The 13,094-nt window shown below is 58.3% G+C and overlaps 1 protein-coding gene across 2 annotated transcripts in view; it reads right to left on the reverse strand.

Annotated features, from left to right (window-relative positions):
- MACROD1 (mono-ADP ribosylhydrolase 1) overlaps positions 1-13,094 on the reverse strand; it is a 154,373-nt gene extending 141,279 nt beyond the window's left edge. Inside the window, exons 1-3 of one of the 2 annotated variants that reach the window (XM_061406823.1) lie at positions 12,651-13,094; positions 2,421-2,522; positions 1,198-1,314 (exon numbers count right to left, since the gene is read on the reverse strand). In XM_061406823.1, the coding sequence (XP_061262807.1) occupies positions 1,198-1,314; positions 2,421-2,522; positions 12,651-12,948 (517 nt within the window). In that variant the 5' untranslated portion in view covers positions 12,949-13,094. The remainder of the gene's footprint in view (positions 1-1,197; positions 1,315-2,420; positions 2,523-12,650) is intronic. The other variant, XM_061406824.1, reaches the window with a different exon arrangement.

The following is a 13,094-nucleotide window of genomic DNA, read 5'->3' on the forward strand; positions in this document are numbered from 1 at the left end:
GCCCGAGAGAAACACGAGAGCAGAAATCCCACCTCCTCTGCTCCGAGTCAGAACTCCTGCCTTCCCGGGACTGGTCACCTGTGCCCTGAGACAGGCGATGTGGGGGGAAGGAACACCCCTGTGGCCATACAGGTCTGCGAACACCAGCGAGGAGACGCACTCGCAATGCCACTGCCGGAAGGACAGCCCCAGCCACTGACACGCAGGCGCCGAGGGGCCAAGCTGCCCCTCTCCCCAGGTCTCTCGAGCCCTGTCACTTAGCCAGCGCAGCATGGGCACCACCCAGAACCAGTCACTCCGCCACTCCACACCCCGGGCAGCTCTGGGGTCCACCAATGGCTGCAAGCCCAAGGGTGAGACAAAGGAGATTCGAGACCCTCCTGGGGTGCCCGAGACTGCGCAGCTGGGCCGGGGGGCTCACACAGCAGAGGTTCCCTATGAATCGAAGTCCAGACAAGAGGGTCCGCCCAGGTCTGCGAACCTTTCTCTAACAAGGAGGCTCCTTCCTGTGCCGCCTGTGCCACAGTGGGGGGAGGGGAGTACAGATCCCACTTGCCCTTGTCCCCTGAACCATGTGAGTACCCGCTGGACTTGACCGTCCCCTGACACCCCACTCCTGACCTCGGCCAGACAACCACCACCTGGAAGGATTACAACCACCTTTCTCCTGCTCCCGAGAAGGGAGAGAAACAGCAGACTCCTCAACACATCACAAGAAATGGCCAAGCCAGCAAGATGCCGCAGGGAGCCAAGCATGGGCACAGGGCCTCTGCCCCCTACCCTTCCCCCGACACGCTCCCCGACGTGCTCCCTCGCCCGCCCCCCGTTCAGAGCGGGGCCGGGTGGGCAGGAGGCGGAGGAAGAAAAGCAGTGCTCGGGGCCATCTGCAGCCCCCGAGGTCGGACCACACCCTCTGGCCTCTGCCTTCCTGGCAGGGCCGCCCTGCGCGATTCCAGCCCAGCTCTCTCCCTTCCCGGCTGCTAATGGGTCTCAGAGCTTCGAGGCAGCTCAGCCAAGGCATCCCTGACACGGCAGGTCAGGCTTTCCACGGGGAGAGGCATCCGCGGCGCCAGCGGGCCACCCTCAAGTGGCAACCAGAGCCTCACTGGAGCCAGGTGGCGTCCGAGCAGGCCTGGCATAGGGACGAGGCGGCCGCCGGGGTCTCGGACTCAGGCCCGGCCCAAAGGCCCCACTCACCGGCATTGACGATGGCATCCACCTCCAGCTTGGTGATGTCACCTCGGAACAGGGAGATCTTCTCGTTGAGCTGCTTGTCCTTCTTGTACTTGGGCTCCTCCACCTTCACGGTCACCCCTGGAACAAGCAGAGGCTGAGGGGTGGTCACGGGGAGGCCCCCATGGTGGAGCGAGCCACCAGGGTCCCTGGTCAGGCAAACCCCCATCAACCGCCCTCTGCCTCCAAAGGCAGGGTGCCTCACAGGGACCGATGACTCGATTGAGGACAGCTCACACTGACCAAGCGCCTACTACTGTGTGCAGCACACACTCATTTCCTTGAATCTTCACAGCAATGCTACACACAGGTAGAGAAGCCTTGCCATCCATCCCCGTTTTACACACTGGGTCACCCAGACCTAACGCTTCCCAGGTGGCTCAGTGGCAAAGAATCTGCCTGCCAATGCAGGAGAGGAGGGTTCAATCCCTGGGTCGGGAAGATCCACTGGAGAGGGAAATGGCAACCCACTTCAGTATTCTTGTCTGGACAACCCCATGGACAGAGGAGCCATGGACTGCTGGACTATAGCCCATGGGGTCGCAAAACAGTCGGACACGACTTAGCAGCTAAACAACAACAAACACCTGAGACTTGGGAGCACTACGTGACTTGGCCCGGGTTCCCGGTCACCAGCTCTGCAACGTGCAGGGCTGAGGTCCTCATGAGGACGCTGACCCGCAGGCCACTGCACCAGGCCGGCAAAGCCCGGCTCTAGCAGCCATGGCATCACGCGTCTAAGGCTCAGTTTCCCAATGACATAACGGGGATAAAAGCCAAACCAAGGACTTCCCTGGGGCTCCGGTGGCTAAGACGCCACACATCCAGTGCAGGGGGCCCAGGTTCGATCCCTAATCAGGGAACTAGATCTCGAATGCTGCAACTAAGATTCTGCACTAAAGCCAAAACCAAAGCTCCCTCAGGCCGCAACGAAGACCTGGTGCAGCCAAACAAATAAATATTTTTTTAAGAAAGAAAGAAATCATTTTTCAACAAACTACCAAACCTACCTCAGGCTGTGTTAATAATGAAAAGAGGTGACGCTTCAAAGTGCCCGGTGCAGAGCAAGCACTCATAAATGCCACCACCCTTCCTCTCTTTGGCCTTGTCTGGACAATTCTCCCCAGACAAGGGTCTGCAGGGACCACACCACACTCAGCCAGCTGGGTCCCCAGATCAGGGCCTACCTTTCGCCGTCTCCTTCCACGTCGGGATCTTCTTCAGCCTGACGAAGTCCCGGCAGAAGTAATGTTCCTCCCGTTGCTTGTCACTCAGGCCCTTCAGAAACGCTGCAGCGGGATGGGGCGGGACAGTCAGGCGGGTGGGGAGGGGAGCAGCCCAGGGGCCGCCCCCCCACCGCCCACAGGTCTCCTGTCTGCCGTCCAGAGAAGGCTCGCTTTGTCCAAGGATGCAAAGCAGCCCTGTGCATTCACCCTTCCGCAAGCTCAAGGGGAGGGCATGCGGAAGGAGGGTCCCCTGGAAGAGCTTGCCCCACCCCCTTTGTTAGGAAGGGAAATTGAGGCTCATGGAGGTGGAGGGTGTCTCTCAGGGGTTCAGAATTAAACTCTCCCAATTGCCAGCTGCTTCCACACCTCTGAGCCCCTAGTATCCTCATGTATAGAATGGGGATTAAGACAGCCCTTGCAGAGTGATTTCAAGCTTACTCATACATGCTAAGGCCAGGCAGGTTGGTGGCACTGAATCAGTTACATCATCAATCAGTTACATCATCATTGCTGTTATGTGTAGGCAGCGGGACACAGGGAACCAGGACAACCGTCCTCCTCACAGGCCGGCAGAACCAAGTAGGTGTGGTACCTGTTTGCGGCATGGCCCCTGCATTGCCAGAAGGCTCCCTACCCACAGATGCCCCGCTGGGGTGTCCCCCTGTTTGACTCAAGGGCATGGCTGGAATCGTCCCCATTTTACAGATGAGCAAATGGTCCCAGGAAGGTTAGGAGGCCACCTGTAGTCAGACGGCTAGTGATTTGAGTGGGAAGCTAGGCCCTCCTCATCCACTCACAGACTCTGGGTCCACCCAGGCTGGTTCCCCTTGCTGGGCCTGGTCTTCCCTTTGGGCCACACCAGGCAGGGGAGCGGAGGTCCAGGCTTGCAGCTCGTGGGCTCCCCCTGCCGGCCTGAGGCCACCAGGGCAGCCGGGCTCAGTCAACCCGCTCCCCTCCACCACTCCATCCAGGCTCTGCCTCTCCCTGGCAGTCTGAACACACATCAGTCAGTTAACAGGTTTCTACTGAGCTCCCACCATGCACCAGGCTTCCGAGGTGGCGCCAGCGGTAAAGAACCCAATGCAGGAGACATAAGAGACAGGTTTGATCCCTGGGTCGGAAAGATCCCCTGGAGAAGGAAATGGCAACCCACTCCAGTATTCATGCCAGGAGAATCCCATGGACAGAGGAGCCTGGTGGGCTACAGTCCACGGGGTCACAAAGAGTCGGATCTGACTGAAGCAGCTTAGCACGCACACACGAACCACGCTGGGAGGCAAGGTGAGGTCTGGGGCCTGACCGAGCAGAGAGGAGGCCGGACCAGCCTCCTGGAAGAAGTACCCGCAATGTGTCCGGTCTGCCCCAGGAGCGGCAAATCACTGGAGAAAACTCCTACCAACTTAGCAGAGGCTCCCTCTAAACTCTCCATCTCCCCCAGGTGGCCAAGGCAGCTGCTGCTTTGGAAGTGAGTCCCTCCTCCCCCTTCTCCCTCTCCAAGCCTCCTCCACTCTTCCTCCCAGTCAGACAGCTATGGGGTGCTGCCTCCCCCCACACACATACACCTGCCCACATCGCGTTCTCCCTCTCTCGGGTCAGTGGGCACAAAGGTCCATCCTCCCAGCCGATGCTGCCCAGCTCACCTCCCAAGGACTCCTCTTGCGCTCCCCCTCCACCAGGCTGCCCTCAAACACCTTCTCCTGTACCCGCTCTACGAAAACAGAACCCTCCCTCGACCCCACATGCCACACACTGTAGCTGTGGCCTCCCCTCTCTGCCGCTCTCCTCCACCGCCTAAGTTCTGTCTCCACGTCTTCCTCCCCCCAGCCCCACCTCTCTGTCAAGGCCAAGGTCAGAGGCACCATGCTGGCCGCCTGAACTCACTCAGTGGCCCTTTCTGGACTCCCTTGTGTGCTCAGCACCCCAGACCCCTCCTTCCCTCTCTGGACCCCGCCTCCTGGCCCCAGGCCGCTCCCTGGCCCTCCACAGCCTCCTTGTGGCCTCCCTTCTTCCTTAATCCACACCCTCTTTTCTTTTAAAGATTTTTTTTTTCTTATGTAGACCATGTTTAAAGTCTCTGCTGAGTTTGTTACAATATCCTTTCTGGCTTTTTTGAAAAACGTTTTGGCTTTCTGGCCCTAGGGAATGTGAGATCTCAGCTCAAGGGTGGAACCCACACCCCCCCCCACCCCCCACACCCTCCCTGCACTGGAAGGCAGCGCCAGCCACTGGACCACCAGGGAAGTCTCTCTCCCACGGTCTTCACGTCAGTTCCATGCATCCCAAATCCCGGGTGCACCCCCAGCTTCTCATCTCTTCTGAGCAACTGCCCCCCAAGGCCTGCAGCCTGCTCTCATCCCCAAACTCTCTGCGTGCAGAACTGAACCTGGGACCCCTCCGTCCTTCCTACCTTCTCAGTGGGTGGCCCCAGACTTTGCTGGGGCCCCCAACCAGGGGTCTTTCCTTTCTCTTCCTTCCCCCTTCTATCCATCTGCAGACTGTCAGATTTATCCCCACAACACCACGGAAGCCAGGCCTTCTGCTTATCCCCTCCAGCGCCAAGCCTCCATCATTAACTGCTCCCTAGCAGCAGCAGCAGCAGTGCCCTCCGGAAGCCCCCACTCCCAGCTGACTCCCGGTGCCCACCCTGACACAGCAGCCCAGAGATCTCAGTCAGAAGTCTCTCGGTGCAAAGCTCAGCTCAAACTCCAGGTGCTTACCCATGCTTGGAGAGCCCGCCTCTTTCCGCAACCTCCTCCCCTGCTACCCTCCCTACCGCACTTCAACCCTGAGCCTTCCATCCCCCAGCAGCCAAGCTGTTGCCTGCCTCAGGGCCTTTGCGCCTGCTGTGCCTCCCGCCTGGTCTTCCTTTACTGCCCCCTCCTCGTGGCCCTCCCCCTCCCCAGAATAGCTGCCTGCCCTACCATCTGTGGTCTGCTTGACCCTGGCCGTATGTGGACCGGTCGTATTTATGCTGGATTCCCAGCACTGGGCACAGCATAGGGCACATGTGAGGGTCCCTGGAGTGAATCAATGAACCAAGGATCTGAGACCTGAAGGCTGAGGGCAAGTTTGCTGAAAGGACAGGGTCTTCTGGGAGGAGGGAGCAGCACGTTCAAAAGCCTTGATGTAGGAGAGAGCCTTTGCGTGGGGAATGGAGCGAGATCTACAGCAGCTGGACTGGAGAGCAAAAGCTAGGCTCTGGGTGCCTCCCCAGCTGTCCGAGGCCCCTACTGGCCCAGGGCCCGGCCGTGCGGGGGTTTCCACTCCGCTCTTGCTCCTCGGCCCCCCAGGTTTGGGTTCATGCCCTCCGACTGTCGTGTTCATGCGCAAGGCGCTCACCCTCCCCACCTCAGTTTTCTCATCTCTAGAACGGGGGTGAGGAAGGCCCTCCCCAGCACCCGAGCTTGCTATGAGCGAGAAGGTGGCTGTGAAAACGCAGAGGAAGCTGTCGGGCGCCATCCAGACATCAGACACACTCACTCCTTCCTGGGGGTGAGATCTGCTGCTGCTGCTCAGTCGCTAAGTCCTGTCTGACTCCTTGCGACCCCGTGGACTGAAGCCCGCCAGGCTCCTCTGTCCACGGACTTCTCAGGCAAGAATACTGGAGTGGGTTGCCATTCCCTTCTCCAGGGGACCTCCCTGACCCAGGGATCGAAGCCAAGTCTCCTGCATTGCAGGCAGATTCTTTACCATCTGAGCCACAGGAAAGCCCTTTTAAGTTCTTTGGGTCCCCATATTTGTCATCTTGCACAACTGTGACCAAAGTCCCCCTCTGAGGTCTCAGGGTACTCGAGTACCAGTGCTCACAGCCGGCTGGACTGTGGCCAACGAAAGCCCATGCTGTGACACCGGAGGGGCTGGTCCAAGGCGACCCCACAGGACTCCCATAGCGGAGTTCCTCCAGCTGGGGCAGCCTCAGGCACCCAGAGATGGCTCATGTCCCCTAGCAGACACCAACTGGCAGAGACCACCACCTTGCTCTACAAAAGCAGCTGAGCAATTGGCCCTGGTCACAGGCAAGCAGAAGGAACCCAGGGCAGGAGCTGGCCCAGGGCTCTGTCCTGCACTGTCCCCCCCAGGACCCAGGGCCTGCTCTGAGTGACTCCCAGCCCCCCCAGCCCCCCTTCTCTCCAGCAAAGACCAAAACACAGCTCTACTTCCCAGAGACAGCCAATGAAGACTGCCAGAGCTGCCTGCGTGGCCACCAGCGGTCTAGGTGCCAGCCCTGGGGACACCTGTCAGCCTGCCCTTCCGGTCTGTGGTCCCCAAGTGCGTACCTCCTAGGGCCGGTGTGCGGGGTGCCAAGTCCTCGTACATCTCCAGAGCAAAGTGGCGACCCGGAAGAGCTACAGGCGGTGCTAGTCTGATTTATGGGAGAGGAGAAACCAGCTGAGGACCCGAGCACTGTCTTTAGGGCCTCAGCTTCACCTGCCAGGGGGGCTGCCCCCAGGCTCCCTCAACTTGCTCCAGGAGGAGAGGCAGGACCCTAGGGTGGGCATGCGCCCCACGCATGTCTTTTTTTTAATATATATTTTTATTTATTTGGCTGTGCTGGGTCTTTGTTGCGGCATGTGGGATCTAATTCCCTGCCCAAAGATCGAACCCAGGTCCCCTGCATTGGGAGCGAGAAGTCTTACCCACTGGGCCACCAGAGAAGTCCTACCCCACACATTTCTGACACGCACTACCTCCCTCTGCCAGAAGCACAGGTGCAGACTTAAAGCACAAGTGAGTTTTATTTTTCTTATAAAAGATGTACAACATACGCTTTAATTTTCTTTCTTTTTTGGAGAGGTGAGAGTATTTCACAGCTCAGTGAAACAGGTGCTGGAAAAAAGATGTTTGCAGTAAAGTTTGATGGGGAGGTCTGACCCCAGACGAAGCTTTCAGCAGCTCCCAGGCACGAAAGCTGAGCTGTAGGAAGCAGGTTGTGCCAGAACCATAAAGTGCAGTGGGCGAACAGGAATTCAATGATGTGTTTTAAGAAGTGTCTTTATGGCGCTTCCCGACGGTGTTGGGAAAGGTTGAGGGTCGGCTGGTGAGCACCTTCTCTTCTGGAGAAGGCCAGGTGGGCAGGGCTGATAAGGGTTGGGCTCTGGGAACCCTGCGGCAGGGGCATTAGTCACCCAGGCTCCCCGTCCCCGGAGAGCAGGTGCTCGTCAAAGCCTGTGGCACGAGCCAAGGGGAGATAGCACGAGGAGCCATGGGGAGACAGCACGAGGCACGCTGGAGCTTATCTACCCTCCTAGGCCCCCCTGCCACCCCCCTGCGCTGGCATGTGCCAAGGCTGCTTTCCCAGAAGACAGGTGGGAGAGGCCCCCCAATTCCCAGGTGTGCCTGGAAATTTTCCCAGTTCAGCAGTCCAATCAGATGAATTGTCCGTTCTGCGCAAAAGCCCACAGGGGTTGAAATCAGGCTTCGCCCCGCCTTGTGCAGACAGGCTGGAACACATGAGCCTGATCCCGAGCCCCAGGGAGAAGGAGTGGGTCAGGGCTCTAGCACTCAAGACCATGGCGGAGACAGGTTTACATGAGCCCAGTGTCTCCAGGGCCAGAACAGAGCAGAGAGAGGAGACAGACCTGAGGGGTGGCAAGGAAGGGGGGCCGCTGGGGACCCTTGGCTGCTGTGTACAAAACGGTTTCTAACGTGATCCTAGCACAACTTACAAATCGGGTGCTGTTGGTCCCATTTTACAGATGAGGAACCTGAGGCTCAGGGAGCATGGACGCAGTGGTGCTGGGGCTTGCCGTGTCTGATGACCCCAAAGTCCGTTCTCTTTTCAGCACACAGCTCCACCCCTACTGCAGGCCAGAAGGGACCTGCCCTTCTTCTGGAGGCCAGGCCCCTCCTGTGATGACAAAGCCCCCACTGCCTGACCTTAAGCTCCCTCACACTGACACACCTTATAGCAGGACTGTTTCCACACTCTTTCTAATGAAAAGGCATAACCTGGGGTGGGGATAATGAGGCATCCTAGAACTGAGGGAATTAGGCTAAAAGAATTAACCCGTGGCCAGTGAAATTAGATACTGCAGAGATCTCTCAAAAAGACTGAATGTCTCCTGGGTGGAAGATCCAGCCTGATGGTATTTACTTATTTAGAGAGAAAACAGGTCCATACACGTGGGCTGTCAGCCTAAAGCCAGAACAAAGGAATGCACAGAGCCCAGGCCGAATGTGGCCATCTGTCCAGAGGACCCACTGGACCATGAACTGAGGCTGCTGCCCTTGGGGCCCAGAGCAGGCACTCAGCTCTGCGTTTGGGCTGAAACACTGAGCAACTGCCCGAGGAAGGTGGGTGGGTGTGCTCAGGACAACGGGATCCGCTTCCAAGTCACTCCACCATCTCCCTAGTTGAGAGCACATGCTGCTGAACAAACTTCAGACTACAACTTGGCTTCTAACATTGTGGTGCTGGAGAAGACTCTTGAGAATCCTTTGGATTGTGAGGAGATCCAACCAGTCAATCCTAAAGGAAATCAAACCTGGATATGCATTGGAAGGATGGATGCTGAAGCTGAAGCTCGGCTTTGGCCACCTGATGGTTAATTCCAGTGAGTTCCAGAGCCAACTCACTGGAAAAGACAGTTATGCTGGGAAAGATTGAGGGCAGGAGAAGAGGGTGGCAGAGGATGAGATCGCTCTAGCGATCACCAACTCAATGGACATGAATTTGAACAAACTCCAGGTGACAGTGACGGACAGGGAAGCCTGGCGCGATGCAGTCCACGGGGTCGCAAAGAGTCGGACACGACTTAGCGACCGAACAACAATGGCTTTTCCACAGGGAGTGGAGGCCCTGCCCAGGCGCACGAGTTTCCAGATCCGCTACTATTCTATTTCCCACCATGAACAGCACCTCAACCCTCTGAACTATGCATTAGTCTCCTGTGAGTTTGGTTACTATGTGCCAGTCTTTGAGAGAGGATCATCTCAGGCACAGACAAGAGTTTAGCCGCCCTTGTAGGTATATCCCCCACAGAAAGGCGAGCATGTGTCCATCAAAGACACGTGCAAGGATATTCAGAGCAACTTTACTCCCAAATGTCCCAAACTGGAAACCAAGTGGCTACAAGAAGACTGCACGTAAAACTGTGCCACACCACGGGATGCCACCCAGCAACGAGGAAGAGCGAACCGCTGGCACACAGTAATGTGGGTGGATCCCGCAGACGTCGAGTAAAAGGACCTTACACGCTGCGTGTATGCCTCTGCTGACATGAAGTTCAAGAGAAAACAAAATGAAGAGACAGAAGAAAGATTAGCTGTAAGGGGTACTGATTTACCCCTTACAGCTCAAAGGAAAGAGCCCCTTCCGGGGCAATGGCAGTGCTCTACCTACTGACCAGAGCAGCGGTTGCACAGCTGGATACCTACGTAAAAGTACACCGACTGCAGCAATTCCCTGGCAGTCCAGAGGTGAGGGGCTTCCCCAGTGGCTCAGTGGTAAAGAATCTGCCTGCAGTGCAGGAGATGTGGGTTCGATCCCCGGGTCAGGAAGATCCCCTGGAAGAGGGCATGGCAACCCACTCCAGTATTCTTGCCTGGAGCATCATCATGGACAGAGGAGCCTGGTGGGCTAGAGTCCATGGGGTTGCAAAGAGTCGGGCACGACTGAGCAACACGTGCCAGCGGTTAAGACCTGGCTCTTTCACTGCCATGGAGCCGGGCTCAATCCCTGGTCAGGGAACTAAGATCTCACAGGCCATGCAGCCAAAAAATAAAGAGTACACCAACTGTACACTTAAGGTCTGTACACTTGATGTACTTTACAATATAACTCAGCTGAACATGTAAATGAATGTAATGAAGAAATAGTGTGGGGATCTTCCCGGATCAAAGCTTCTCCAGGAGTTCCCTGGCAGCCTATTGGTTAGGATTCTGGGCTTTCACTACCATGGCCTGGGTTCAGGCCCTGGTCGTGGAACTGAGATCTTGCAAGTTGAGCAGCACGGTCAAATAAATAAATAAAAGATCAAAGCTTGAACCCTAATCAGAGGCAGAAGCCACTTGAGGCAGTCTCCCAGTGTGGTGGTTTTAAAAATACGCCCCCAATTCTTTGATCTTCATCCCTTCCAAAGGTGGACACTAATTCCCCTCCCCTTGAATGTGGACCAGAGGCCTTTAAGCCAGCAGCCACTTCACAGGAGCAAGGCCCCTGGGAAGGGCCCTCTCTACCTCTAACCAAATCCCCGCTTCCTGAGAAACCCTGAGCCTGACCACCCAGCTAAGCTACTCCCAGCTTCCAGACCCTCAGGGACTGAGAGATAATACAAACGTTTGCTGTTTCAAGCCACTAAGTGTCCTGGTAGCCTGTTACCAAGCCGCAACAGATAACTAAAACACGACCTTTCTGTGTCACCCCCACAAACTACCACCTAATGGCTTCTGGCGGGGTGGGGCTTCCACCTAGGTCTGGGGTTCCTGGGACAAGCCCAGCCTCCCCACACTGCCCCTGCCTGCATGAACTCGGGAGCTCAGGCAGCCCTGCCCGCCACGTCTTCTTCAAGCACCGACCTTTACTGGGCATTGTCTCAGTGCCCTAACATATCCTCCTGCTTCTTCACCTGAGCTCCATGAGGGGAGGGTCCCCGCCTCTCTCCCCAGCACGGCAGTGCTGGCCACACAGAAGGCGCTGGATAAAAACGGACCAAATGAATGGAAATCTCAAATCCTAGCAGACAGACACCACAGCAGCCTGGGAATTCCTGGCCCATCAACTTCAAGAGGTCTGGAAGTTTTCAGCGGCGGCAAGGAGTGGGAGGGGCGGAGAGCTGGATCCTACAGAAAGCGGCAGACCCAGGAACAGGTGTCTGGGCCTCCAGCCTTCCAAGCTCTCCTTCCCACCACCCTGGGATGCTGTTCTCTGACGAAGAAGGGAAATCAGGGCTCCCTGTGGGGACAGTCCCCGTGCCAAGGAGCCACTCCCCACTCCCCACCCTGACCCTGGATGTTCGGGGGGCCAGGGCTTGAAGGGGTGACAAGCACTCCTTTTGCCCCGGGAGCAAAGTCAAGTGCTTCCGGCTGGTGCTTTAAGATCCCAGCGAAGGCATTGCAACTCAACGACAGGAGTAGTTCATCTTGAACTCTACCTCCAATCCCAGAGGACGCCTCCCCTAACCCTCAACTGCGGCCCGCCCCAGGCCTGCCTCCCCAGCCCCATTGGCTGAACCCTCGCTACCGCAAGTCCCAGCCAATGAGCTGCCGTCCCTGCCCTTTTGAAAGGCGATCCAGCCGGGAATGGTCACAGGAGGCCAAGGAGCATGCCCCGAAGGGCAGGGGCAGCTAGACTAGCAGCCCGGGCTATTTCAGGCTCCGCAGATCAGGTTGCCTGCCTTCCCTCTTCTGTTCTGGCCCAGAGTCCAGCCCTGGGACTCATGCCCACCAGGACTCATGGCCCGCGCCGCAACCCCAACCCCGACCCCCCGCCGCCCCAGCCGGAGGAAATAGCTTGATTCCTGGGTGTGGGGAGCAGGGGTGTCACTGTTCTCACAGACACAACCTCCCCTCTCGGCCCCGCCCCGCCCCCCTCCTCCGCCCTGTGTCCCCCAGGAATGAGGCAGAGACAGCTCACAAGTGTCCAGAGGCCAACGATAAGGGCTAAAGGGCACCAGACCACGTGCCCAGAGAGGCAGGCCCCGGGGGGCATGGGGGGAGGTGTGGCCGGCCTGCCCAGGGAGGCCCGTTCCTTGTGGCTATCTGATCCCACCAGGTGGGATGCCAGCCCCAAAGCCCATTCCCTGCCACTCTGTCTAAAATGTCACCACTGGAGAAACCACAGTATTGCAAAGCCGGGGGAGTTGAGAGCCTACTGTGAGATCTGAAGCAAACTCCAAGTGACCGTGGGCTACTCGGCGCAGGCGCCGGGCCTCAGTTTCCCTCCTACACAACAGATTTAGGTGCGAGGTCCTGGGTGCTCTCTGGGGGAGCCCCGCGACCCCTTTCAGTGAGGTGAGTCCACCCTCCTCACACTGCCTCCGATTGGGGCCCTTGACCGGGTCCGGGGGAAGTAGTTTCCGGGGCTGGGCACATGTGGGGCATGGCTGTAAACGGGAGGGGGGTCCATACCAGGCACATGGGACCTTAACTTCCCCAGTTCTCTGGGGTGGACGAGGCGGCTAGTGGGGTGCTGTCCAGCCGGAGAATGCCCACGGAGAGCCGCCCTCGCGCCCCCCTCCTGCTTACACTTACATTTTGCCTCCTTCCAGTCGGTGGAGGTGCTCAGGTCCACCTTCGCCGCCATGGCCAGGGGGGCCCAGGTGCGCACCCCGGCTCTCCGCCCCACCACCGCCGCCCCCCAAGCCCCAACTCCCGCTGAGGTCCGCGCGCGCGGGTGGTGCGCGCTCAGGGACGCCGGGGGACCGCACGCACTACTGCGGGTCCTCGTGGCACCCGGCGAGGGGCCGGGCCAGGGGCGCGGGGCGCCGAGCAGCTGCCCCGCCGCGCGCAGCTGTGCCAGGAGGCGGGACACTCGGCTCTGCAGAAACATGAGCAGGCGGCGCTGGGCGGCTCCCCGCCCACTTAGACTCTATTTACCAAGCTCAGGGAGTCTCTCCCTTATTTACTTGGGGACCAGGTGGCGCGTGCCAGCCCGAGGCGACCTGCTTGGGAGCCAGCGGGCCGCGCGGCCAGAAA

This window comes from Bos javanicus, chromosome 29 (genome assembly GCF_032452875.1).
Source record: "Bos javanicus breed banteng chromosome 29, ARS-OSU_banteng_1.0, whole genome shotgun sequence".
NCBI lineage: Eukaryota > Metazoa > Chordata > Mammalia > Artiodactyla > Bovidae > Bos > Bos javanicus.